The sequence below is a fragment of the Panulirus ornatus genome, chromosome 20, assembly GCF_036320965.1.
Source record: "Panulirus ornatus isolate Po-2019 chromosome 20, ASM3632096v1, whole genome shotgun sequence".
NCBI classification, from domain to species: Eukaryota; Metazoa; Arthropoda; class Malacostraca; order Decapoda; family Palinuridae; genus Panulirus; species Panulirus ornatus.
Genome location: NC_092243.1, coordinates 41,984,114 through 42,009,765, shown reverse-complemented (window position 1 = coordinate 42,009,765; position 25,652 = coordinate 41,984,114). Strand labels below are relative to the sequence as shown.

Below are 25,652 nucleotides of genomic sequence, written 5' to 3'. Positions count from 1 at the left end.
AATAGATATTTTTCCCTTAAAATAAATGACAGGACCAAGTTAGTCCTAGTTTCCTTCTTCAGGAGGGACCATGACCAGGACAGTTGATCCATTTTGACTCAAGGACCAGGACCACAACCATCAGTCCTTTTTGAGGACAAGGTGCTCACCTTTGCTCACACACACATGTATAATGAAAGTTTTGATCAACTTTCCATCTAATCTTACACTTGCATTTGCTCCTCTATAGAATGCTTTCACACTATGGATATCATTAATATAATATATATGATACACCAGTTGGAAAAGTCATCATGTAATGTCTAAGTCTGAGTTTGTGGTAAATGTGGACATCAAAAAAGCAAGGGGGACAAGACCTAAAGAGGATACACAATTGTGAAAACTATATTCATCTACACTTATTATACTTAATCGCTGTTTCCCGCATCAGTACTGCCAGGAAACAGACGAAGAATGTCCCATCCACTCATATACATATATGCATAAATAAACACCCATACAAACACATATACATACATACACATATATATTCACATACAAAGACATACACCTATATATACATGTACATATTCATGCTTGCTTTGCTTGCCTTCATCCATTCCTGGCACTACTCCACCCCACAGGAAACAGCATCACTAACCCTTGTTTCAATGAGGTAGTGCAAGGAATACAGACAATAAAAGGCCACATTTGTTCACACTCAGTCTCTAGCTGTCATGTGTAATGCACTGAAATCACAGCTCCCTATTCACATCCAGACCCCACAGACCTTTCCATGGTTTACCCCAGACATTTCACATGCCCTGGTTCCATCGATGGCACGTTGACCCCAGTATACCATATCGTTCCAATTCAATCTATTCCTTGCATGCCTCTCACCCTCCTGTAAGTTCAGGCCCCTATTGCTCAAAATCTCTTTCACTCCACCCTTCCACCTCCAATTTGGTCTCCTGCTTCTCCTTGTTCTCACCACCTATGACATATATATCCTCTATATCAATCTTTCCTCACTCATTCTCTCCACACATCCAAACCATTTCAACACACTTCTGCTCTCTCAACCATATTCTTCTTATTTCCACACATTTCTCTTACCCTTTCATTACTTATTCGATCAAACCACCTCACACCATGTATTGTCCTCAAACATTTCATTTCCAACGCATCCACCCTCAAACATTTCATTTCCAACACATCCACCCTCCTCCTTACAACACTATCTATAGCCCATGTCCCGCAACCATTTAACATTGCTGGAACCACTGTTCCTTCAAACATACCCATTTTTGCTCTCAAAGATAACATTTTCTCCTTCCACACATTCTTCATTGCTCCCATAACCTTTGCCCCCTCCCTCACCTGTAACTCACTTTCACTTCCTGGTTCCATTAGCAGCTAAGTCCACTCCCAGATATCTAAGACACTTCACTTCCTCCAGTTTTTCTACATTCAAACTTACATCCCAATTAACTTGTCCCAGAAACCTACTGAATCTAATAACCTTGCTCTTATTCACATTTACTCTCAACTTTCTCCTTTCACACACTTTTCCAAACTCAGTCACCAACTTCTGCAGTTTCTCACTCGAATCAACCACTAGAACTGTATCATCTGTGAACAACAACTGACTCACTTCCCAGGCCCTCTCATCCCCAATAGACTGAGAACTAAATAAACCTTAATATCTATAGCACGATAGAGTAGGAAATGGAGTTCAGCACCAAAAAAATGAGGCTTTGAGTTGATATGTTCTGTGGACGTAAAAAATGATGGAAAAGGAGCATGGGTACTTCTAGTCTTAGGTGTAAAAGGAGAGGTAAAGAAGAGGGAAGATTCATTCACACAAGAGATGTCATCAACAAGCAAAGAAGCTTCAAAATGTGCTGTGGCAAAGATAAAGACAGCACTCTGGCTAACAAGCATTTGCAAGATACAAGAGAGTATGTAACAAGTACACTTGTAAAAGAAAGGAGTAACAAAGAAACTTTACAAATACTTACATCATGAGTAAGACAGAAGAAAATCTGACCCTTTTCCTAAAATCTATCAGGAATCAATTATCATTTACAGAGTAGACATGAACAGAATACCAGAAGGTCTTGACCCGTGCAGGGTTTATGATCCTAATAAAATTTTTAAATTTCTGCTGAATATGTTAGCAGATATGCTAGATAAACCTCTTGAAATACCATTCAAGATGTCACTGGGGAGAACCAGAGTGCCTTAAAAATGGAAAAGGGCAAATGTCATACCTATCTATAAGAAAACAGACCAGGAACAGATTCTAAATCACAAACCTGTCTCACTGATGAATGTAGTTTGTAAGGTTCTGGAAAAGATACCTAGAAAGCAAACAGATGACTTTCTACGGAAAAAATTTACCTAAGTGCAAGACAATAGGGTTTCATGGAAAGGTGGTCACGTGTAACAAACCTCTCAGCATTCTGTAAGAGAGTGAGCTCTGTCTTGGACTAGAAAGAAGGCCTAGTGGATTGTTTGTATTTAGACTGCCAGAAAGCATATGACACTGTGCCACATATGAAGATGACTGAGAAATTGGATCACCAGAGAGGAATGAGAGGGAACTCCTTCTATGGACAGAAGATTATCTCAGAGGAAGGGAATATAGAGCACATGTTAGAGAAGCCTTTTCTTTGCAAATGTTTTGAGGTGACCAGTGGAGTGCCACTGGGTTTTATTCCAGGATCATTACTCTTCTTGATCTATGTAAATGAGTTACCTGAAGGTATGGGTTCTTACCAGAATAAGTTTACAGGTGATGCAAAGGTTATGAGGGCAGCAAAAAACATGGAGAATTGATTCAACTAGCAAAGGTACCTAAACAGTCTCCATAGTTGGCTTGATACATGATTAATGAAATTCAACCCTAGCAAATGTAAAGTAATGAGGATATGACAAAGTGAAGGCCTCAATATGATATCAAAGTCTTACATTAGGAGCATATCTATGGCAAAAAACTGTCTTCTTGTGAATACCAGAACAGCTCTCAGGTATAATGATAAGGAACTATTTTGTAAATGATTCATATCCTACATAAGGCCAAAACTAGAATATGCTTCTCAAGTTTGTTCACTACACCTAAAGAAACACAACAGAGGAGGGCAACAAAGATGGCATCAGATCTAAAAAAAGCTGAGTTACAGAGAAAAGTTGGAGGTTTTATGGTCGCTCATCTTAAATGAGAGAAGAGTGAAAGGTGACCTGATGACAACCTTTAAGTCTTTTAAAACAGATTAATGACATGAAAAGTGAAAAGATGAAATTATGCAAAAAAATTCTTAAAAGAGATGTGAAGAAGTGCTTTTACAGTGTACGAGTGATGGATGAAAGGAAAAATATGACTGAGGACATGGTTGATGCAAAAGGCATACATAAATTTAAGAAGTTGTATGACAACAGAGAATGTTCAACAGATGGAGTCCTTGAAGTGCAAAACTCCCTCCCCACACAGTACAAATATGCAATGATACACATTAGGATAATATGTCGATGGACAGACAAATATATATACACCAACAGAGGGATTCGAATCCTGGGTAGGGCATCTGGCTGCCTTAGCCACACAGAGGTTAAAAGATACATACACTACATTTATAATGTTTTTACATGTGTCCCAACCTCATCTCAGTGGGGGTAGGCTGTTCTTTAATCTTACACGGCTCCAATGGTGTGACAAATATGTTGAAGGACAGACAAATGAGTATACTACAACAGAGGGATTTGAACCCTGGGTAGGGCATCTGGCTGCCTCGGCTACATGGAGGTTAAAAGACAAACGCACCAAACTTCCAGTGTTTTTATGTGTGTCCTAATCTCACCTCGGTGGGAGTAGCATGAACTTTAATTGCACACGGCTCCAGCGGTGTGACAAATATGTCGATGGACAGACAAATGTATATACACCAACATAGGGATTCGAACCTTGGGTAGGGCGTCAGCTGGCTCAGCCACAAGAAGATTAAAAGACATGCATACAACTTCTAGTGTCCATTGACATATTTGTTACACCATCAAAGCCACATGAAATTAAATTCCATGCAACCCCCACCAAGATGAGGTTGTAGGACAAGTAAAAACACTAAAAGTCGAGTGTGTGTGTCTTTCAACCTCTGTGTGGCTGAGGTAGCCAGATGCCCTACCCAGGGTTCGAATCCCTCTGTTGGTGTATATACATCTGTCTGTCCAATGACTTTTTTGTCACACCATCAGAGCTGCATGAGATTAATGTCCAGGCTATCCCTACTGAGATGATGTTGGGGCATACATAAAAACACTAGAAGTCTAATGTGTGTATCTTTTAACTTCCATGTGGCTGAAGCAGCCAAACGCCCAAACCAGGGTTCAAATCCTTTGGTTGGTGTATATACATCTGTCTGTCCATTGACAGATTTGTCACACCATCAGAGCAGCGTGAGATGTAAGTCCATGCTTACCCAACCAAAATGAGGTTGGGACACACGTAAAAACACTAAAAGTCTAGTGTGTGTGTCTTTTAACCTATGTGTGGCTGGGGCAACCAGAAGCCCTACCCAGGGTTCAAATCCCTCTGTTGGTATATATACATTAGGATAACAGTTAAGGAGAAAAACTGTCTGTTAGCAAATACTAAACTAGCTTTCAAGCACAGTGTTTGAAATATTCAACAAGCTGTTCATATCCTACATATGGCCAAAACTAGAATATGTTTCTCATGTTTGCTGCACCATAAGAAGCACAAAAGAAGGTCCAAGGAAGGGTAACACAGACTGCATCAGAACTAAGAGAGATAAATCACAAGGGAAGGAAAGGGGCTTTAAATCTAACCACCTTGGAAGACAGAAGAGTGAGGAATGGCCTGATCACAACCTTTTACCTAAACAGTAAACAGTTCTTGAGAGATGTAGGGATACAGCAACCAGAAAACATAACGCAATAAAGTAAGAAATTTGTTAATAAAAATGTAAAGAAACACTTTTCCAGTATCTATAAGAATGTTAGATGAATGGAAGAAGATGAATGAGGAAAAGGGTAATGCAGAGAACATACATAAATTTCAAAAGTTTTATGACAATGTTCAAGAGATGAGATGCCACAAGTGTTAAACTCCCTTTCCATACAGTACAAATAGATATATGGGTAATTATACATACATACATACACACACACACACACACACACACACACACACACACACACACATGCATGTAAACTGTGCTTACCACACTGATAAGTTGTCACTGCTCTACCCACAAAGGTACATAACTGCAGAACAAGAAAGAGAAAGCAAAGGAGGGGGAAGACTAGCCCTCTATAATAAAAGACAGCCTGAAGTCTCAAGTAACAGTGGAAGATGGCCTATTCAGCCAACTGCTATAGTAACGGCAGGGAAGAAAAACAAAGTAGTGTTTATATTATCTAATCCTCCAAAGAACTGCAATGATCTGGAACAAATATACAATGATGACAATGAAGGAAAATCAGGATGGTACATGAAACAATAAAACACTCACTTCTTAAAGATGGCAAACTACTGATATTGGGGGATTTCGATTATAAGGAGACACAGAGGGGGGAGTCTGAATTTTCATGGTGATAGGGAATTATGAAGACACAACTCTTTACAGTGTATAAAGGAAAATTTTCCAGTACCAACATGTCATGGAGCAAACTAGGATGAGAGGGATTGATTCACCTATACCAACATGTCATGGGGCACATTATGATGAGAGGGATCAATACACCATCATTGCTAGGTCTTATCTTTACTTATACTAGCATGGATATTGAAAACATATAATACATCAGCTAGGGGTGACTGTAAAAGAGAAACTTAAAAGAGGAGAGGTGACAGAGTACATACATAGAAAATAATTACAGAAACTACACAAAGCTAAATATTTTCTATGGCAAGACATCCTTAGAAAATAATTACAGAAACCACACAAAGCTAAATATTTTCTATGGCAACATATTGTAAAATGGAGTTCAGAAACCAGGAACCATGCCTTTTTTTTATGATATCTTTATGATATTCAAACTTTCTAAAGGGGGAAACAGAAGAAGGAGTCATGCAGGGAGTGCTCATCCTCCCCGAAGGCTCAGATTGGGGTGTCTAAATGTGTGTGGATGTAACCAAGATGAGAAAAAAGGAGAGACAGGTAGTATGTTTGAGGAAAGTAACCTGGATGTTTTGGCTCTGAGTGAAACAAAGCTCAAGGGTAAAGGGGAAGAGTGGTTTGGGAATGTCTTGGGAGTAAAGTCAGGGATTAGTGAGAGGACTAGAGCAAGGGAAGGAGTAGCAGTACTCCTCAAACAGGAGTGGTGGAAGTATGTGATAGAGTGTAAGAAAGTAAATTCTCAATTAATATGGGTAAAACTGAAAGTTGATGGAGAGAGACGGGTGATTATTGGTGCATATGCACCTGGGCATGAGAAGAAAGATCATGAGAGGCAAGTGTTTTGGGAGCAGCTGAGTGAGTGTGTTAGTAGTTTTGATGCACGAGACCGGGTTATAGTGATGGGTGATTTGAATGCAAATGTGAGTAATGTGGCAGTTGAGGGAATAATTGGTGTACACGGGGTGTTCAGTGTTGTAAATGGAAATGGTGAAGAGCTTGTAGATTTATGTGCTTAAAAAGGACTGTTGATTGGGAATACCTGATTTAAAAAGAGAGATATACGTAAGTATACGTATGTAGGTAGGAGAGATGGCCAGAGAGCATTATTGGATTACGTGTTAATTGTTAGGCGTGCGAAAGAGAGACTTTTGGATGTTAATGTGCTGAGAGGTGCAACTGGAGGGATGTCTGATCATTATCTTGTGGAGGTGAAGGTGAAGATTTGTGAAAGTTTTCAGAAAAGAAGAGAGAACGTTGGGGTGAAGAGAGTGGTGAGAGTAAGTGAGCTTGGGAAGGAGACTTCTGTGAGGATGTACCAGGAGAGACTGAGTACAGAATGGAAAAAGGTGAGAACAAAGGAGGTAAGGGGAGTGAGGGAGGAATGGGATGTATTTAGGGAAGCAGTGATGGCTTGTGCAAAAGATGCTTGTGGCATGAGAAGCGTGGGAGGTGGGCTGATTAGAAAGGGTAGTGAGTAGTGGGATGAAGAAGTAAGATTATTAGTGAAAGAGAGAGGCATTTGGACAATTTTTGCAGGGAAATAATGCAAATGAGTGGGAGAAGTATAAAAGAAAAAGGCAGGAGGTCAAGAGAAAGGAGCAAGAGGTGAAAAAGAGGGCAAATGAGAGTTGGGGTAAAAGAGTATCGTTAAATTTTAGGGAGAATAAAAAGATGTTTTGAAAGGAAGTAAATAAAGTGCTTAAGACAAGGGAACAAATGGGAACTTCAGTGAAGGTGGCTAATGGAGAGGTCATAACAAGTAGTGGTGATGTGAGAAGGAGATGGAGTGAGTATTTTGAAGGTTTGTTGAATGTGTTTGATGATAGAGTGGCAGATATAGGATATTTTGGTTGAGGTGGTGTGCAAAGTGAGAGGGTTAAGGAGAATGATTTGGTAAACAGAGAAGAGGTAGTAAAAGCTTTGCAGAAGGTGAAAGCCGGCAAGGCAGCGGGTTTGGATGGTATTGCAGTGGAATTTATCAATAAAGGGGTGACCATATTGTTGACTGGTTGGTAAAGTTATTTAATGTATGTATGACTCATGGAAGTAAGGGGAGTGGGGGAGGAATGGGATGTATTTAGGGAATCAGTGATGGATTGCGCAAAAGATGCTTGTGGCATGAGAAGAGTGGGAGGTGGGTTGATTAGAAAGGGTAGTGAGTGGTGGGATGAAGAAGTAAGAGTATTAGTGAAAGAGAAGAGAGAGGCATTTGGACGATTTTTGCAGGGAAAAAATGCAGTTGAGTGGGAGACGTATAAAAGAAAGAGGCAGCAGGTCAAGAGAAAGGTGCAAGAGGTGAAAAAAAGGGCAAATGAGAGTTGGGGTGAGAGAGTATCATTAAATTTTAGGGAGAATAAAAAGATGTTCTGGAAGGAGGTAAATAAAGTGCGTAAGACAAGGGAGCAAATGGGAACTTCAGTGAAGGGCGCAAATGGGGAGGTGATAACAAGTAGTGGTGATGTGAGAAGGAGATGGAGTGAGTATTTTGAAGGTTTGTTGAATGTGTTTGATGATAGAGTGGCAGATATAGGGTGTTTTGGTCGAGGTGGTGTGCAAAGTGAGAGGGTTAGGGAAAATGATTTGGTAAACAGAGAAGAGGTAGTAAAAGCTTTGCGGAAGATGAAAGCCGGCAAGGCAGCAGGTTTGGATGGTATTGCAGTGGAATTTATTAAAAAAGGGGGTGACTGTATTGTTGACTGGTTGGTAAGGTTATTTAATGTATGTATGACTCACGGTGAGGTGCCTGAGGATTGGCGGAATGCGTGCATAGTGCCATTGTACAAAGGCAAAGGGGATAAGAGTGAGTGCTCAAATTACAGAGGTATAAGTTTGTTGAGTATTCCTGGTAAATTATATGGGAGGGTATTGATTGAGAGGGTGAAGGCATGTACAGAGCATCAGATTTTGGAAGAGCACTGTGGTTTCAGAAGTGGTAGAGGATGTGTGGATCAGGTGTTTGCTTTGAAGAATGTATGTGAGAAATACTTAGAAAAGCAAATGGATTTGTATGTAGCATTTATGGATCTGGAGAAGGCATATGATAGAGTTGATAGAGATGCTCTGTGGAAGGTATTAAGTATATATGGTGTGGGAGGCAAGTTGTTAGAAGCAGTGAAAAGTTTTTATCGAGGATGTAAGGCATGTGTACGCATAGGAAGAGAGGAAAGTGATTGGTTCTCAGTGAATGTAGGTTTGCGGCAGGGGTGTGTGATGTCTCCATGGTTGTTTAATTTGTTTATGGATGGGGTTGTTAGGGAGGAGAATGCAAGAGTTTTGGAAAGAGGGGCAAGTATGAAGTCTGTTGGGGATGAGAGAGCATGGGAAGTGAGTCAGTTGTTGTTCGCTGATGATACAGCGCTGGTGGCTGATTCATGTGAGAAACTGCAGAAGCTGGTGACTGAGTTTGGTAAAGTGTGTGAAAGAAGAAAGTTAAGAGTAAATGTGAATAAGAGCAAGGTTATTAGGTACAGTAGGGTTGAGGGTCAAGTCAATTGGGAGGTGAGTTTGAATGGAGAAAAACTGGAGGAAGTGAAGTGTTTTAGATATCTGGGAGTGGATCTGGCAGCGGATGGAACCATGGAAGCGGAAGTGGATCATAGGGTGGGGGAGGGGGCGAAAATTCTGGGAGCCTTGAAGAATGTGTGGAAGTCGAGAACATTATCTCGGAAAGCAAAAATGGGTATGTTTGAAGGAATAGTGGTTCCAACAATGTTGTATGGTTGCGAGGCGTGGGCTATGGATAGAGTTGTGCGCAGGAGGATGGATGTGCTGGAAATGAGATGTTTGAGGACAATGTGTGGTGTGAGGTGGTTTGATCGAGTAAGTAACGTAAGGGTAAGAGAGATGTGTGGAAATAAAAAGAGCGTGGTTGAGAGAGCAGAAGAGGGTGTTTTGAAATGGTTTTGGCACATGGAGAGAATGAGTGAGGAAAGATTGACCAAGAGGATATATGTGTCGGAGGTGGAGGGAACGAGGAGAAGAGGGAGACCAAATTGGAGGTGGAAAGATGGAGTGAAAAAGATTTTGTGTGATCGGGGCCTGAACATGCAGGAGGGTGAAAGGAGGGCAAGGAATAGAGTGAATTGGAGCGATGTGGTATACCGGGGTTGACGTGCTGTCAGTGGATTGAATCGGGGCATGTGAAGCGTCTGGGGTAAACCATGGAAAGCTGTGTAGGTATGTATATTTGCGTGTGTGGACGTATGTACATACATGTGCATGGGGGTGAGTTGGGCCATTTCTTTCGTCTGTTTCCTTGCGCTACCTCGCAAACGCGGGAGACAGCGACAAAGCAAAAAAAAAAAAAAAAAAAAAAATGACTCATGGTGAGGTGTCTGAGGATTGGAGGAATGCTTGCATAGTGCCATTGTACAAAGGCAAGGGGGATAAAAGTGAGTGCTCAAATTACAGAGGTATAAGTATGTTGAGTATTCCTGGGAAATTATATAGGAGGGTATTGATTGAGAGGGTGAAGGCACATACAGAGCATCAGGGAAGAGCAGTGTGGTTTCAGAAGTGGTAGAGGATGTGTGGATCAGGTGTTTGCTTTGAAGAATGTATGTGAGAGATACTTAGAAATGCAAATGTATTTGTATGTAGCATTTATGGATCTGGAGAAGGCATATGATAGAGTTGATAGAGATGCTCTGTGGAAGGTATTAAGAATATATGGTGTGAAGGGCAAGTTGTCAGAAGCAGCGAAAAGTTTTTATCGAGGATGTAAGGCATGTGTACGTGTAGGAAGAGAGGAAAGTGATTGGTTCTCAGTGAATGTTGGTCTGCGGCAGGGGTGTGTGATGTCTCCATGGTTGTTTAATTTGTTTATTTATGGGGTTGCTAGGAAGGTGAATGTAAGAGTTTTGGAAAGAGGGGCAAGTATGCAGTCTGTTGTGGATGAGAGAGCTTGGAAAGTGAGTCAGTTGTTGTTCGCTGATGATACAGCGCTGGTGGCTGATTCGTGTGAGAAACTGCAGAAGCTGGTGACTGAGTTTGGTAAAGTGTGTGAAAGAAGAAAGCTGAGGGTAAATGTGAATAAGAGGAAAGTTATTAGGTACAGTAGGGTCGAGGGACAAGTCAACTGGGAGGTAAGTTTGAATGGAGAAAAACTGGAGGAAGTGAAGCGTTTTAGATATCTGGGAGTGGATGTGGCAGCGGATGGAACCATGGAAGCGGAAGTGAATCATAGGGTGGGGGAAGGGGCGAAAGTTCTGGGAGCGTTGAAGAATGTGTGGAAGTCGAGAACATTATCTCGGAAAGCAAAAATTGGTATGTTTGAAGGAATAGTAGTTCCAAGTATGTTATATGGTTGCAAGGCGTGGGCTATAGATAGAGTTGTGCGGAGGAGGGTGGATGTGCTGGAAATGAGATGTTTGAGGACAATATGTGGTGTGAAGTGGTTTGATCGAGTAAGTAGTAATACGGAAAGAAAGATGTGTGGTAATAAAAAGAGTGTGGTTGAGAAAGCAGAAGAGGGTGTTTTGAAATGGTTTGGTCACACGGAGAGAATGACTGAGAAAAGATTGACCAAGAGGATATATGTGTCAGAGGTGGAGGGAACGAGGAGAAGTGGGAGACCAAACTGGAGGTGGAAAGATGGAGCGAAAAAGACTGTGAGTGATCGAGGCCTGAACATGCAGGAGGGTGAAAGGCGTGCAAGGAATAGAGTGACTTGGAACGATGTGGTATATCGGGGTCGACACGCTGTCACTGGATTGAACCAGGGCGTGTGAAGCATCTGGGGTAAACCATGGAAAGTTCTTTGGGGCCTGTATGTGGAAAGGGAGCTGTGGTTTCATTGCATTATACATGACAGCTAGTGACTGAGTGTGAATGAATATGGCCTTTGTTGTCTTTTCCTAGTGCTACCTCGTGCACATGTGGGGGGAGGGGTTGTTATTTCATGTGGCGGGTGGCGATGGGAAGGAATAAAGGCAGACAGTATGAATTATGTAAATGTGTATATATGTATATGTCTGTGTGTGTGTATATGTGTATACATTGAGATGTATAGGTATGCATATTTGCGTGTGTGGACTTGTATGTATATACATGTGTATGTGGGTGGGTTGGGCCATTCTTTCATCTGTTTCCTTACGCTACCTCGCTAACGCAGGAGACAGTGGCAAAGTTAAATGAATAAATAAATGAAGGTTTTGTGAAGTTTACAGTGAATGAGTAAAGGCATGGGTACCTTTAGCCTCAGTTACAGAGAGGAAAGTAAGAAAGAATAAGGAGCAGTTTAATAATGGATGTCATAAAGCAAAGGAGCTTTGAGATGTGTAATGGCAAAGATAAGTGTATAGAGTGACATAGATACACAAATGAAACAGACCAAAGGTCTAAGCAAGGTACAGTCTTAACACTGAAAAAATGGAATCCTCAAAAGCAGAAGAAAAAGGATGCCAAAGCAAAGGCTCTCCCCCCAGCCTCCACTCCCTCAGCAACATACTGTGTGGGAAACAGAAAGAACACTTTGAAAGAAAATTTTACAGGCAAGGCAAAAATGTGAATGTCATGCATCTTATCACAACAGACATGCACCCCTTCACTTTTTCTAATAAAAACAATAATATGGAAAATCTTTGAGCTCCAGCCTTGACATTTACCATAAATATATCACTCCTGATGTGGAGGCTACATGGGTTAACCAATGTTGATATGTTACCCAGCATGACTAAGGATTAGCAGTTAAGAAGGTAGCATACCATACCACTACATTATAATGACTGGATAAAAGAATAATTCAGTACCGAGGAGAGACACGAGATGATTAAACCTAATTTTGAACACATTAAATGTGTTGCTCACAACATGTTCAGAGAGATAATGAAATGTTTTGTGCAATCATCATTTACTTGGGGATGTCTTGGGTTTAGTCCATTTCCTCTCATTGGAAGCAATGTTATGAAAGTAAAAGAGTTTTCCATACTGACATTGTTGAATCCTTTAAGCGTTCTAAACTAATCCATTATTTTTCCTTGGAGCAGCCACATGTTTAGAAAGAACAAATTCAAATCTCACAGTCTATCCTCATATGGTTTGTTATGCAAGGAAGAAATCAACTTAGTTGCTATTCATTGCACTCCATATTTAAGAATATCCTTTGTAACGTGGGGACCCAGAACTGCACTGCATCAATGAGGTGGGGTCTAACTAGACTTAAGTATAGTGGCAATGCTATATCCTTATTTTTGTATGCAGTGTCTGTTAATAAAGCCTAACATCTTATTTGCTTTCTGGGCAGCTTTGTTAAAATGCCAGGATAAATTGAACTTGTTTGAGACAGTTACCCCTAGATCCCTTACACAGGAGGTATCCTTCATCTTGTGGCCCATCAGTTCAAAATCAAAATTCTTGTTGAGATTTCATACTGTTTATTACTGTTTACGTGCAACTCCAGCCAGCCAGCATTTGCAATGTATAGGAGAGTACAAAATAAGGATAGAAGGATAAGAAAGGAGGAACAAAGAAAATCCAAAATTTTTCCATAAATTCATCTGGAATCAGTTTTCAGTTAAGGAGCAGCTAATCAGGCTAAAGTATTCATAGTGAAAAATTATACAGGATTATTTAAGCATATATTGCATGTATATATGGGGAACTGAATAACAAGTTCAAAAGTGTTTTCGCAGTGGAAGACACTGTAACCCAAACACCAGTGACACAGAATTGAGAGGAGATTTTCGAAATCACTGAGATGTCTAAAAAAGATATCAACAATACATAAAAGACCTACACAAGGCCCATGGTCCTCATGAAAGTTCACCATATGTACAAAAAATGTATATGGGTATGCTAGATAAACCACATAAATTACAGTTCAAGATTACACTTGAGAGGGGCAAAGTGCTGAGGGAATGGAAATGAGCAAACTTCATACCTAAATAAAAGAAAGGAGACTGGAACAGGTACTGAACAACAAACTGGTCTTACTAACGAATGTGGTACGTAAGGTTATAGAAAAGAATATTGAAAGTGGATGACTTTCTATGGAGGAGAAATTTCCACAGTGAAAAACAGTGTGGTTTTAGGGATAGGTGGTCACATGTAACGAACTTCTTAGAGTTCTTTGAGAAAGCAAGCTCAGTCCCATAGAAAAGGGAAGGCTGAGTGGACTGTTTGTATCTGGTCTACAAGGAAGCATGTTACATTGTACCACACAGGAGACTAATTAAGTAGCTGGATCAACAGGTAGAACTAGGGAATAATTCTTTTGATGGATAGAAGATTATCTAAGTTGGAGGGAACAAAGAATGCTGATTCAATAAAAAAGAAAAAACACTGAATGTTGCTTTAATGCACAAGCTGAAATCAACAAACTTGTGAGCACTAATAGAAATGCATCCATTTCTCTCAGCCTTTCAGTTTTACTTGTAAAGTGTTTCTCAATTCTTGCAAGGATGTTGATTTCAACTTGTTTTATAGGTCCATTTGCAACAAAGTAATATTCATATATGTACATAAAGACTATTTATCTAATAGCCTTTATACTGGTTTCCCACATCATAATCTTTTCACATCTTTATTCTTTTTCTATCCTCCCAATCAAACTTTACTATATAAATTATCAACTTCTACTGCTCTTATTCCTATCTATCCCAACAAACAAAAAATTCAGTTTAGCTTCATATTTTTATACCATAGTTACTCCATCATGCAGGCTTCTTGCATAATCACACTTAGCTCTCTCTGTACCAAAGTTTTCAATGTCAATCGAATTTTTCTCCCTTGCAAGTCTACTCCCAACTTTACCTTTCAGGCCATCATTTTTACTGAACTTATTTCCCTTTATCAAAATTCATCCAGAACCATTATTTCTTTACCAGGGCTGATACTTAACAGTTATGGAACAAAAAAGTCTAATGGACTTTCCAATCACGATGATACAGATATTACACAGCTGACATACAAAAATAGTTATGTAAACTGAATCTTATGCAATGATCAGAGAAATATTCAACAACGTAGCTAATATAAATAACTGATTTTGAGTTAACAAAAAAAAGAAAGCTAAAGAGGTTCTAACCTGAAAGTCATCTTCTGAGAGGTGCTTTGTATTGTGTGGATCACATACAAACACAATGAATTCTAGTCCAGCATTTGCCCATCGAGGTTTACTACCTTTCCCTTGTGAGTAATGAGACTGGATAAACTTCATCCACATTCTGGCCAGGCCAACTAACAGAGGAGGAACATCAGCATGGTGGTGACCAGTGACTAGTCGAGTAACTTCTTTGTGGTACTGAAAAATAAAACATGAGGCTCTAGAAAAAAAATCCTCATATACACAAACATCAATTAAAAGTAAGCAACTTTAAAATTCAAAATAACTTGAAGAATAATCCACACAACAGAATAAGTTCTGAATATGTTAGACTTGTATCCATACTATTAGAAATGTTAACAATCTAAGTGTGGAGGTGCAGTTGTTATGGACAGCTTGGATGAAAATTCAAACAAAAACACACCTAATAAAATGTGAATGCATTATCATTACCTTATGTAACACCAGAACTCCTTTCATGGGCCTCCTGCAGCTACAAGGAAAGGATGGACTCCTTTTGAACACAGAGGCCCTTAACAAGGCTGAACTCCTATCTAACTAATGACAAGGATCCTGCCTCACTGAAGGTGACTTCTCTCTAACCTTGTACCCACTTGCAAGAAGAGTCTGGTACCACCTGTGAGTGTATTACTGCCTCAAAACAATCAGTTGACAGAGCTCCTCAATCAAATGTGCTTAAACACAACTGGAAGCCCCATATAAGGGAATCCTGAGGCAGGAGTAATTAAGTACCGTATCTTATATAAACCAGCTTAACATTTCTACTTTAGCAGGATAACATAATGAACATATTACTAAGTATTCTGGAAAAATCCTTGTTTGGCTTCTTCAGTGCCTAATTTTAGAGAGAACTTTAATATGAAGACATTTCTAAAACCTGCTTCTTCTTCTTGTAGTAGCCTTCTATAACAAGCAGGATATAGAGGGATAGTATTATTTCTCTCCTGTCCCCATACAGGGGAGAATTAACAGAGTATATATGTTCCTGAAAAGATGACCATTAGATGAAATCTGTTTTTCCAAACTTTTACATAACTGGACATAAGTTTGTAAGGAAGAGAAATTCTATCCAAAGGCATGAAAATAAAGAAATTAAGACAATAAAACATTATCTAAGCACATTTATGATGTAAAATGTTCTTATTACATATGGTGTGGTAGAAGAGCTGCAAAAAGGACTGAGAAGTTTTTATGTGTATGAGTACGAAGAAAGGAGAGTGAATAGTTCCAAGAGAAAGTTGGTTTGTAGCAATGGTGTGTAATGAGGTAGTGAGGGAGGTAAATGCAATAGTCTTGGAGAGATGGGCAAGTATGCAGTCTGATGGGGATGAGAGGGCTGTCTTGGAAATGAGTCAGTTGTTGTCTGCTGACAACACAGCAATGGTGGTAGATTTGAATGAGAAAGTACAGAAGATGTTGACTGAGTTTGGAAGTATGTGAAGTAGGCAATTGAGAGTAGGAGTGAATAAAAGTAAGGTTATTACGTTTAGAAGAGAAAAGGGACAGATTCAATGAGGTGTGAGAGTGAACGGAGGAAAAGTGTCCGAACTGGAGTGTTTTAGATACCTAGGAGTGGACATGGGAGCAAATGGAGCCTTGGAAGCAGAAGAAAGTCATATGAAAGGTGAGGGGATGAGTTCTGGAAGAACTGAAAATGTATGGAAAGAGAGATCATTATCTGGGAGGGGCAAAAATAGGTGTTTGAAAGTACAGTAGTCTAAGAATATTATGTGGATGTGAGGCATAGGGTTATAGATCAGGCTGTGCAGAAGAGGATGGATGTGTTGGAAATAAAATGTTTGAGAATAATATGAGATGTGAGGTGGCTGGATTGAGTGAGTGGTAGACATATAAGAGAAAGGTGTGGTACATAAAAGGAGTGTGGTTGAGGAAGCTGAAGAGTGTGTGCTGAAATGTTCTGGACATATGGAGACAGTGAGTAAGGAAGGTTAACAAAAAAGATATATATGTCAAAAGTAGAGGGAACAAGGAAATAGGGGGGGGGGCACTAAACCGGAGATGGGAGAATGGAGTAAAGAAAAAAAATAATCTTGAGTGCTTAGGGCCTAAACATGCAGGAGGAAGAAAGGAATGCATGGGATAGAGTGAACTGAAACACTGTGGTATACATGGGTTGATGTGCTGTCAATGGACTGAACCAGGACTTGTGAAGTGGTCGGTGGAAATCATGGGAAGGTCTGTGGGCCTGGTTGTGGATAGGTAGCTATGGTTCTGGTGCATTACATCTGACAGCTAAAGAATGACTGAGTGAATGCTTCCTTTTGCCCATTCCTGGTGCGAGCATGCTAACACAGGAAGCAGTGATCAAACAGAAAAAAAATTGTCTGTGGTATTTATGGATCTAGAGAAAACGTTATTTACAGTTGACAGATATGCCTTGTGGAGGGTTATACATCTATGATGGGGGGGGGAGGGAGGTTGCTAAATGCAGTGAAGAGTTTTAATAAAAACATTAAGGCATAAGTTCAGTACGAAGAGAGAAAATGAGTGCTTCCAGGGGATGGTTGGTCTGCAGCAAGGCTGTGTGATGTCACCATGGCTGTCCAATCTGTTCATGGATGGAGTGGTAAGGGGGGTGCATGAGAAAAAGTCAGGAATTAAAAGTTTACTGATTACACAGTACTGGTGGCAGATCTACAAAAGCAGTTTCTAAATTTGGAAGTGTCTGAAAGGAGAAAGCTGAAAGTAATTGAGATTCAAACCAAGGTTATTAACTTTAGCAGTAGTAAAAGACAAATTTGTTGGAGAGTCTGAATGGAGAGAGCTTGGAGAAACTGGCATGTTTTCAACACCAGAAAATGGACGTGGCAGCATGGAACAACATGAGCTGAAGTAAGTCAATGAGTGGGTACAGGGGTGAAGGTACTAGGTGAACTGAGGTATGTGTGAAAAGAGTCACTATCTGTGAGGGCAAAGATGGGTATGTTTGATGGTGTTCTATGAATGTATGAGGTAGGACCTAGATGAAAAAGAAGAGAAGAGGATGAATGTTACTAGAAGTAAAATGTTTAAAGACAATCTGTGGTGTGAGGAGGATTAATTGAATGTGATACAATGAGATAAAAGAGAGGTGTGGTTGTAAGAGAAGTAAGTAAGACAATTGAGAAGGGTGCTAAAATGGTTTGGACATAAGGAAAGGATGACAAAGAGGAGGAAATATGGCAAAGGGGGAAACCAAGGAGGAGGTGGAAGGATGGACTGAAGGAATGATGACGTATGTAGGGGGGTGACAAGCTGACAATGGGCTGAACCTGAGAATCTGAAGCAGCCCAGGGAAATGACAGAAAGGTTGGTATTACAGTCGAATTTAATAAGATAGGGGGTGACTGTGTTGTTGATTGGTTGGTAAGGATATTCAATGTATGTATGGATCATGGTAAAGTGCCTCATGATTAGCAGAATGCATGCACAGTGCCGCTGTACAAAGGCAAAGGGGATAAAAGCGAGTGTTCAAACTAAAGAGACATAAGTTTGTTGAGTATTCCTGGGAAATTATATGGAAGGGTATTGATTGACAAGGCGAAGGCATATACAGATCATCAGATTGGGGAGGAACAATGTGGTTTCAGAAGTGGTAGAGGATGTGTGGATCAGGTGTTAGCTTTGAAGAATGTGTATGAGAAATACTTAGAAAAACAGATGGATTTGTATGTAGCATTTATAGATCTGGAGAAGGCATATTATAGGGATGATAGAGATGCTTTCTGGAAGGCGTTAAGAGTATATGGTGTGGATAGTAAGCTGCTAGAAGCAGTGAAAAGTTTTTATCAAGGAAGTAAGGCATGTGTACGAGTAAGAAGAAAGGAGAGTGACTGGTTCCCAGTGAATGTCGGTCTGCATCATGGGTGAGTAATGTCCCCATGGATGTTTAATTTGTTTATGGATGGGGAGGTTAGGGAGGTAAATGCAAGGGTTTTGGAGAGATGGGTGAGTATGCAGTCTGTTGGGGATGAGAGGGCCTGGAAAGTGAGTCAGTTGTTGTTCGCCATTGGTACAGCTCTAGTGGCTAATTCGGGTGAGAAACTGCAAAAGTTGGTGACGGAGTTTGGTAAAGTGTGTGAAAGGAGAAAATTGTGAGTGAATGTGAAGCAGAGCAAAGTTATTAGGTTCAGAAAGGGTGATGGACAAGTTAATTGGGATGTAAGTTTGAATGGAGAAAAATTGGATGAAGTGAAATGTGTTAGATATCAGGGAGTGGACTTTGTAGTGAATGGAACCATGGAAGCAGAAGTACGTCACAAGGTGGGAGAGGGGGCGAAGGTTCAGGGAGCGATGAAGAATGTGAGGAAGGAGAGAACACCACCTCAAAGAGCAAAAATAGGTGTGTTTGAAGGAAAAGTAGTTCCAATAATATTGTATGGTTGCAAAGCATGGGCTATAGATAGGGTTGTATGGAGGAGGGTGGATGTGTTGGAAATGAAATGTTTAAGGACAATATGCGGTGTGAGGTGGTTTGATCAAGTAAGTAATGAAAGGGTAAGAGAGATGTGTGGAAATAAAGAGTGTGGTTGAGAGAGCAGAAGAGGGTGTGTTGAAATAGTTTGGACATATGGAGAGAATGAGTGAGGAAAGATTGACAAAGAGGATATATGTCAGAGGTAGAGGGAACAAGAAGCAGGAGACCAAATTGAAGGTGGAAGGATGGAGTGAAAAAGATTTTGAGTGATCAGGGCCTGAACATACTGAAGGGTGGGAGGTGTGCAAGGAACAGGATGAATTGGAACAATGTCGTATATCAGGGTTAACATGCTGTCAATGGATTGAGCCAGGGCATGTGAAACCTCTGGGGTAAACCACGGAAAGGTCAGTAAGGCCTGAATGTGGATAAGGAGCTGTGGTTTCGGTGCATTACACATGACAGCTAGAGACTGAGTGTGAACGAATGTGGCTTTTTTGTTTTTTCCTGGCGCTACCTTGTTGAAGTAGGGGGTAGCGATGCTGTTTCTTCTTGGGCAGGGTAGCACCAAGAATGGATCAAGGCAGGCAAGTATGAATATGTACACATGTACACAGGATAAGAACAGATTGCTGAATACTTCATTATCCAAGCAAGTGAAAGCTATTCTAACATTTGCCAGAAGACAGTTTGTCTCCTTATCTGTTCTCCTATTGTGGGACTGCCAACAGGTTAGGAATATGTCAACTCCCAAGTCCTTCTCACAAACAGAATCCTGAAGCTTATTTCCTGATAAATAAAAATGATAATGAGGTCTTACACTTTGTCCCATCTTCATTACCTTCCATTTCCCCAAATGAATTTCATTAACCATGTATCAAACCAATGTTTAAGTTCCACTGTAAGCTGATGCAATCTTCCTTGCTTTTCAGTTCTCTTATGACCTTTATATCACATGCAAACATATTCAAGTAGGAGTCCATACCTTTAGGTAAGTCATCTACATACATCAAGAAGAGTAAAAGTCCCAGAACAGAACTCCATTGGTCACCTCAATCCAATTCAAGAAAGCTCCTTTCATATGTGCCTTTTGTTCCCTTCCACTGAGACAGTCCCCTATCAACAGAAGGAGTTTCCTCCCTTATTCCTACCAGGTGATCTAGATGCTTAATCAGCCTCCCATGCAGTACAATGTCAAAAGCTTTCTAGCAGTTCAGATACAAACAATCTGACTAACCTTCCCTTATGTCTAAGATAGAGCACACTCTCTCAGAGAAATCAAATAGGATTTTTTAAACAATAAAACTGTTCTAAAAACTGTTCTCTTTTTCACTTTTTTTCTTTTTCAAGTAATTTTTCCTCTGTAGAAAGTCATTCATTTGCTCTCTAATGATCTTTACTGAACCTTACATACTACATACTCCTCAGTGAGCTTTCTTATTGATAGGCAAGATGTCTGCCCTTTTCCTTTCCCATGGCACTTTGTCTCTTCAGTGACATCCTGAACATTATTTCATGAAGTTTATCTAGCATACTGCACACATCTTCAGCATATGTGATAAAATTTCATCAGAACCTTAAGCCTTGTTTGGGTCAAGACCATTTACCATTCAGTTAATGGCTTTTCTATATATATGAGTGTTTTCTAAAATCTCCTACCCGTTCCATCTCGCTGGTGTTGGGGAATCAATGTCTTCCAGAGTAAAAACATTCTTTTGAAATTTTCATTCATCTCCTCATATATATTTACATCCTCCTGCACAATTCTTCCCTCTGAATCTCAGCCTGACTAGCTACTTTTATGTCTGACAACAGACTCTTGATGAATTTAAGGATCAATTTTTGACTTGCTCCTACCTTGCACATAATATTCTTTTCAAAATTTCTTTATTCCTCCTTTCTTATCTTCCTGTACTCCTTCTGTGCTCTCTTATACCTGGTTGAATGGACAACCATCTATATCTTCTTCACCGAACATTTCAAAGCTCTTTTGCTCTTTGACATCTAGCCTCTCACTATGAAACCCTAGGTCCTGGCTGGACTGCATTTCCCAATCTATGTTACCACAGAAATTGTTGATATATGTGTTGCTTCCAGTATCATATCTCTTTTTTATGTAGTCTCACTTGCTTTTTCAATGTCCTTCATTATCACATACTCAATTTTGAGCATTATATGATCAGTTAATTCAAATGGTGTATCTTAAACAACATTCTTAATTTTTTTTTTCTTTTACTTTGTCGCTGTCTCCCGCGTTTGTGAGGTAGCGCAAGGAAACAGACGAAAGAATGGCCCAACCTACCACATACATATGTATATAAATATGCATACACACACACACACACACCTATACATCTCAATGTATACATATATATATACACACACAGACATATACATATATACACATATACATAATTCATAGTCTGCCCTTACTCATTCCTGTCGCCACCCCGCCACACATGAAAATGACAACCCCCTCCCCCCGCATGTGCGTGAGGTAGCACTAGGAAAAGACAATAAAGGCCCCATTCGTTCACACTCAGTCTGCTGTCATGTATAATGCACCGAAACCACAGCTCCCTTTCCACATCCAGGCCCCACAGAACTTTCCATGGTTTACCTCAGATACTTCACATGCCCTAGTTCAATCCACCGACAGCATGTCGACCCCGGTATACCACATTGTTCCAATTCACTCTATTCTTTGCACCCCTTTCACCCTCCTGTATGTTTAGGCCCCGATCGCTTAAAATCTTTTTCACTCCATATTTCCACCTCCAATTTGGTCTCCCACTTCTCCTTATTCCCTCCAACTCTGACACATACATCCTCTTTGTCAATCTTTCCTCACTCATTCTCTCCACGTGACCAACCCATTTCAAAACACAATCTTTTCCTCTCTCACCACACTCTCTTTATTACCACACATCTCTCTTACCCTTTCATTACCTACTCGATCAAACCACCTCACACCACATATTGTCCTCAAACATCTCATTTCCAGCACATCCACCCTCCTCTGCGCAGCTCTATCTATAGCCCATGCCTCGCAACCATATAACATTGTCGGAACCACTATTCCTTCAAACATACCCATTTTTGCTTTCCGAGATAAAGTTCTTGCCTTCCACACATTTTTCAATGCTCCCAGAACTTTCACCCCTTCCCCCACCCAATGACTCACTTCTGCTTCCATGGTTCCATCCGCAGCCAAATCACTCCCAGATATCTAAAACACTTCTCTTCCTCCAGTTTTTCTCCATTCATTCCATCCGCTGCCAAATCCACTCCCAGATATCAAAAACACTTCAGTTACTCCAGTTTTTCTCCATTCAAACTTACCTCCCAACTGACTTGTACCTCAACTCTACTGTACCTAATAACCTTGCTCTTATTCACATTTACTCTCAGCTTTCTTCTTTCACACACTTTACCAAACTCAGTCACCAGCTTCTGCAGTTTCTCACACGAATCAGCCACCAGCGCTGTATCATCAGCGAACAACAACTGACTCACTTTCCATAGTCTCTCATCCACAACAGACAGCCTACTTGCCCCTCTCTCCAAAACTCTTGCATTCACCTCCTTAACAATCCCATCCATAAACATTATTAAACAACCATGGAGACATCACACACCCCTGTCGCAAACCGACATTCACATACAACCATTCATTTTCCTCTCTTCCTAATCGTACACATGACTTACATCCTCGATAAAAACTTTTCACTGCTTCTAATAACTTGCCTCCCACACCATATATTCTTAATACCTTCCACAGAGCATCTCTATCAACTCTATCATATGCCTTATCCAGATCCATAAATGTTACATACAAATCCATTTGCTTTTCTAAGTATTTCTCACATACATTCTTCAAAGCAAACACCTGATCCACACATCCTCTACCACTTCTGAAACCACAGTGCTCTTCCCCAATCTGATGCTCTGTACATGCCTTCACCCTCTCAATCAATACCCTCCCATATAATTTACCAGGAATACTCAACATACTTATATGTCTGTAATTTGAGCACTCACCTTTATCCCCTTTGCCTCTGTACAATGGCACTATGCAAGCATTCCGCCAATCCTCAGGCACCTCACCATGAGTCATACATACATTAAATAACCTTACCAACCAGTCAACAACATAGTCACCCCCTTTTTTAAGAAATTCCACTGCAATACCATCCAAACCCGCTGCCTTGCTGGCTTTCATCTTCCACAAAGCTTTTATTACCTCTTCTCTGTTTACCAAATCATTCTCCTTAACTCTCTCACTTTGCACACCACCTCGACCAAAACACGCTATATCTGCCACTCTATCATCAAACATATTCAACAAACCTTCAAAATACTCACTCCATCTCCTTCTTACATCACCACTACTTGTTATCACCCCCCCATTAGCCCCCTTTACTGAAGTTCCCATTTGTTCCCTTGTCTTATGCACTTTATTTACCTCCTTCCAAAATATCTTTTTATTCTCCCTAAAATCTAATGAAACTCTCTCACCTCAACTGTCATTTGCCCTCTTTTTCACCTCTGCACCATTCTCTTGACCTCCTGCCTCTTTCTTTTATACATCTCCCACTCATTTGCATGATTTCCCTGCAAAAATCGTCCAAATGCCTCTCTCTTCTCTTTCACTAATAATCTTACTCCTTCATCCCACCACTCACTACCCCTTCTAATCTGCCAACCTCCCACGCTTCTCATGCCACAAGCATCTTTTGTGCAAGCCATCACTACTTCTCTAAATACATCCCGTACCTCCCCCACTCCCCTTACGTCCCTTGTTCTCACCTTTTTCCATTCTGTACTCAGTCTCTCCTGGTACTTCCTCACACAAGTATCCTTCCCAAGCTCACTTACTCTCACCACTCTCTTTACCCCAACATTCTCTCTTCTTTTCTGAAAACCTCTACAAATCTTCACCTTCACCTCCACAGGATAATGATCGGACATCCCTCTAGTTGCACCTCTCAGCACAATAACATCCAAAAGTCTCTCTTTCACGCGCCTATTAATTAGAATATAATCCAATAATGCTCTCTGGCCATCTCTCCTACTTACATACATATATCTATATATATCCCTCTTTTTAAGCCAGGTATTCCCAATCATCAGTCTTCTTTCAGCGCACAAATCTACAAGCTCTTCACCATTTCCATTTACAACACTGAACACCCCATGTACACCAATTATTCCCTCAACTGCCACATTACTCACCTTTGCATTCAATTCACCCATCACTATAACCCAGTCACGTGCATCAAAACTACTAACACACTCACTCAGCTGCTCCCAAAACACTTGCCTCTCATGATCTTTCTTCTCATGCCCAGGTGCATATGCACCAATAAGCACCCATCTCTCTCCATCCACTTTCAGTTTTACCCATATCAATCTAGAGTTTACTTTCTTACACTATATCACATACTTCCATCACTCCTGTTTCAGGAGTAGTGCTACTCCTTCCCTTGCTCTTGTCCTCTCACCAACCCCTGACTTTACTCCCAAGACATTCCCAAACCACTCTTCCCCTTTACCCTTGAGCTTCATTTCACTCAGAGCCAGAACATCCAGGTTCCTTTCCTCAAGCATACTACCTAACTCTCCATTTTTCTCATCTTGGTTACATCCATACACATTTAGACACCCCAGTCTGAGCCTTTGAGGAGGATGAGCACTCCCCGCGTGACTCTTCTTCTGTTTCCCCTTTTAGAAAGTTAAAACACAAGGAGGGGAGGGTTTCTAGACCCACGCTCCTGTCCGCTTTAGTCGCCTTGTACGACACGTGAAGAATGCATGGGAAGTATTCTTTCTTCCCTATCCCCAGGGATATATATATTTGGAGATAAGGTCTAACAACAGGAATAATCAGTCCCTCTTATACTAGTGTGTTCGATGACATGTTGGTAAGCAAAATTTTCTTGTATACATTCTAAAACTTGTGTCACCACAACTCCTCATCATCATGAGAATCCAAATTCCCCAGTCTATCACTATAACTGAAATCCCACATTTCATTACCAATCCTTTATATCTCTAAGATGTGAGTGTTTTACACTGTCATGTACCATTCTGACTGTTCCCTCATATATCATTGTATATTTGGTCTGATTGTTGTAATGATTTGGAAGATTATATAATATTAACTCCATTAAGCACTTCTTCCCATTATGTACTGGGGCCTGGATGTGGTTAGTGTGCTTTGGTTTTGGTGCACTATACAGTACATGACAGCTACAGACTGCTTATGAGTGATTGAGGCCAATTCTTCATCTGCTCCTGGCACTATCTTGCTAGTGTGAGAGATGGTGGACAAGCATAAAAATTATAAGTTTTTTATCTCCATCTCATTGCCTTTTCTACCTTTGAAAGGTAGCGTCTGAAACAAATGAACAACAGCTCCATTTGCACATATCCAGTCTTCTCTGTTACATGTAATATACTAAAACCAACGTCTAACACCAAAAAGCCAAACCCCATAGACTATTTCAAGATATAGCTTGATCACTTCACAAGGAGTTTCAAATCATAAACT

At 40.4% G+C, this 25,652-nt stretch overlaps 1 protein-coding gene across 1 annotated transcript in view; it reads right to left on the bottom strand.

Annotated features, from left to right (window-relative positions):
* Mekk1 (mitogen-activated protein kinase kinase kinase 4) overlaps positions 1-25,652 on the bottom strand; it is a 1,037,736-nt gene that overhangs the window by 509,024 nt on the left and 503,060 nt on the right. The window contains exon 17 of the mRNA XM_071674802.1: positions 14,644-14,859. Coding sequence (XP_071530903.1) covers positions 14,644-14,859 — 216 coding nt within the window. The remainder of the gene's footprint in view (positions 1-14,643; positions 14,860-25,652) is intronic.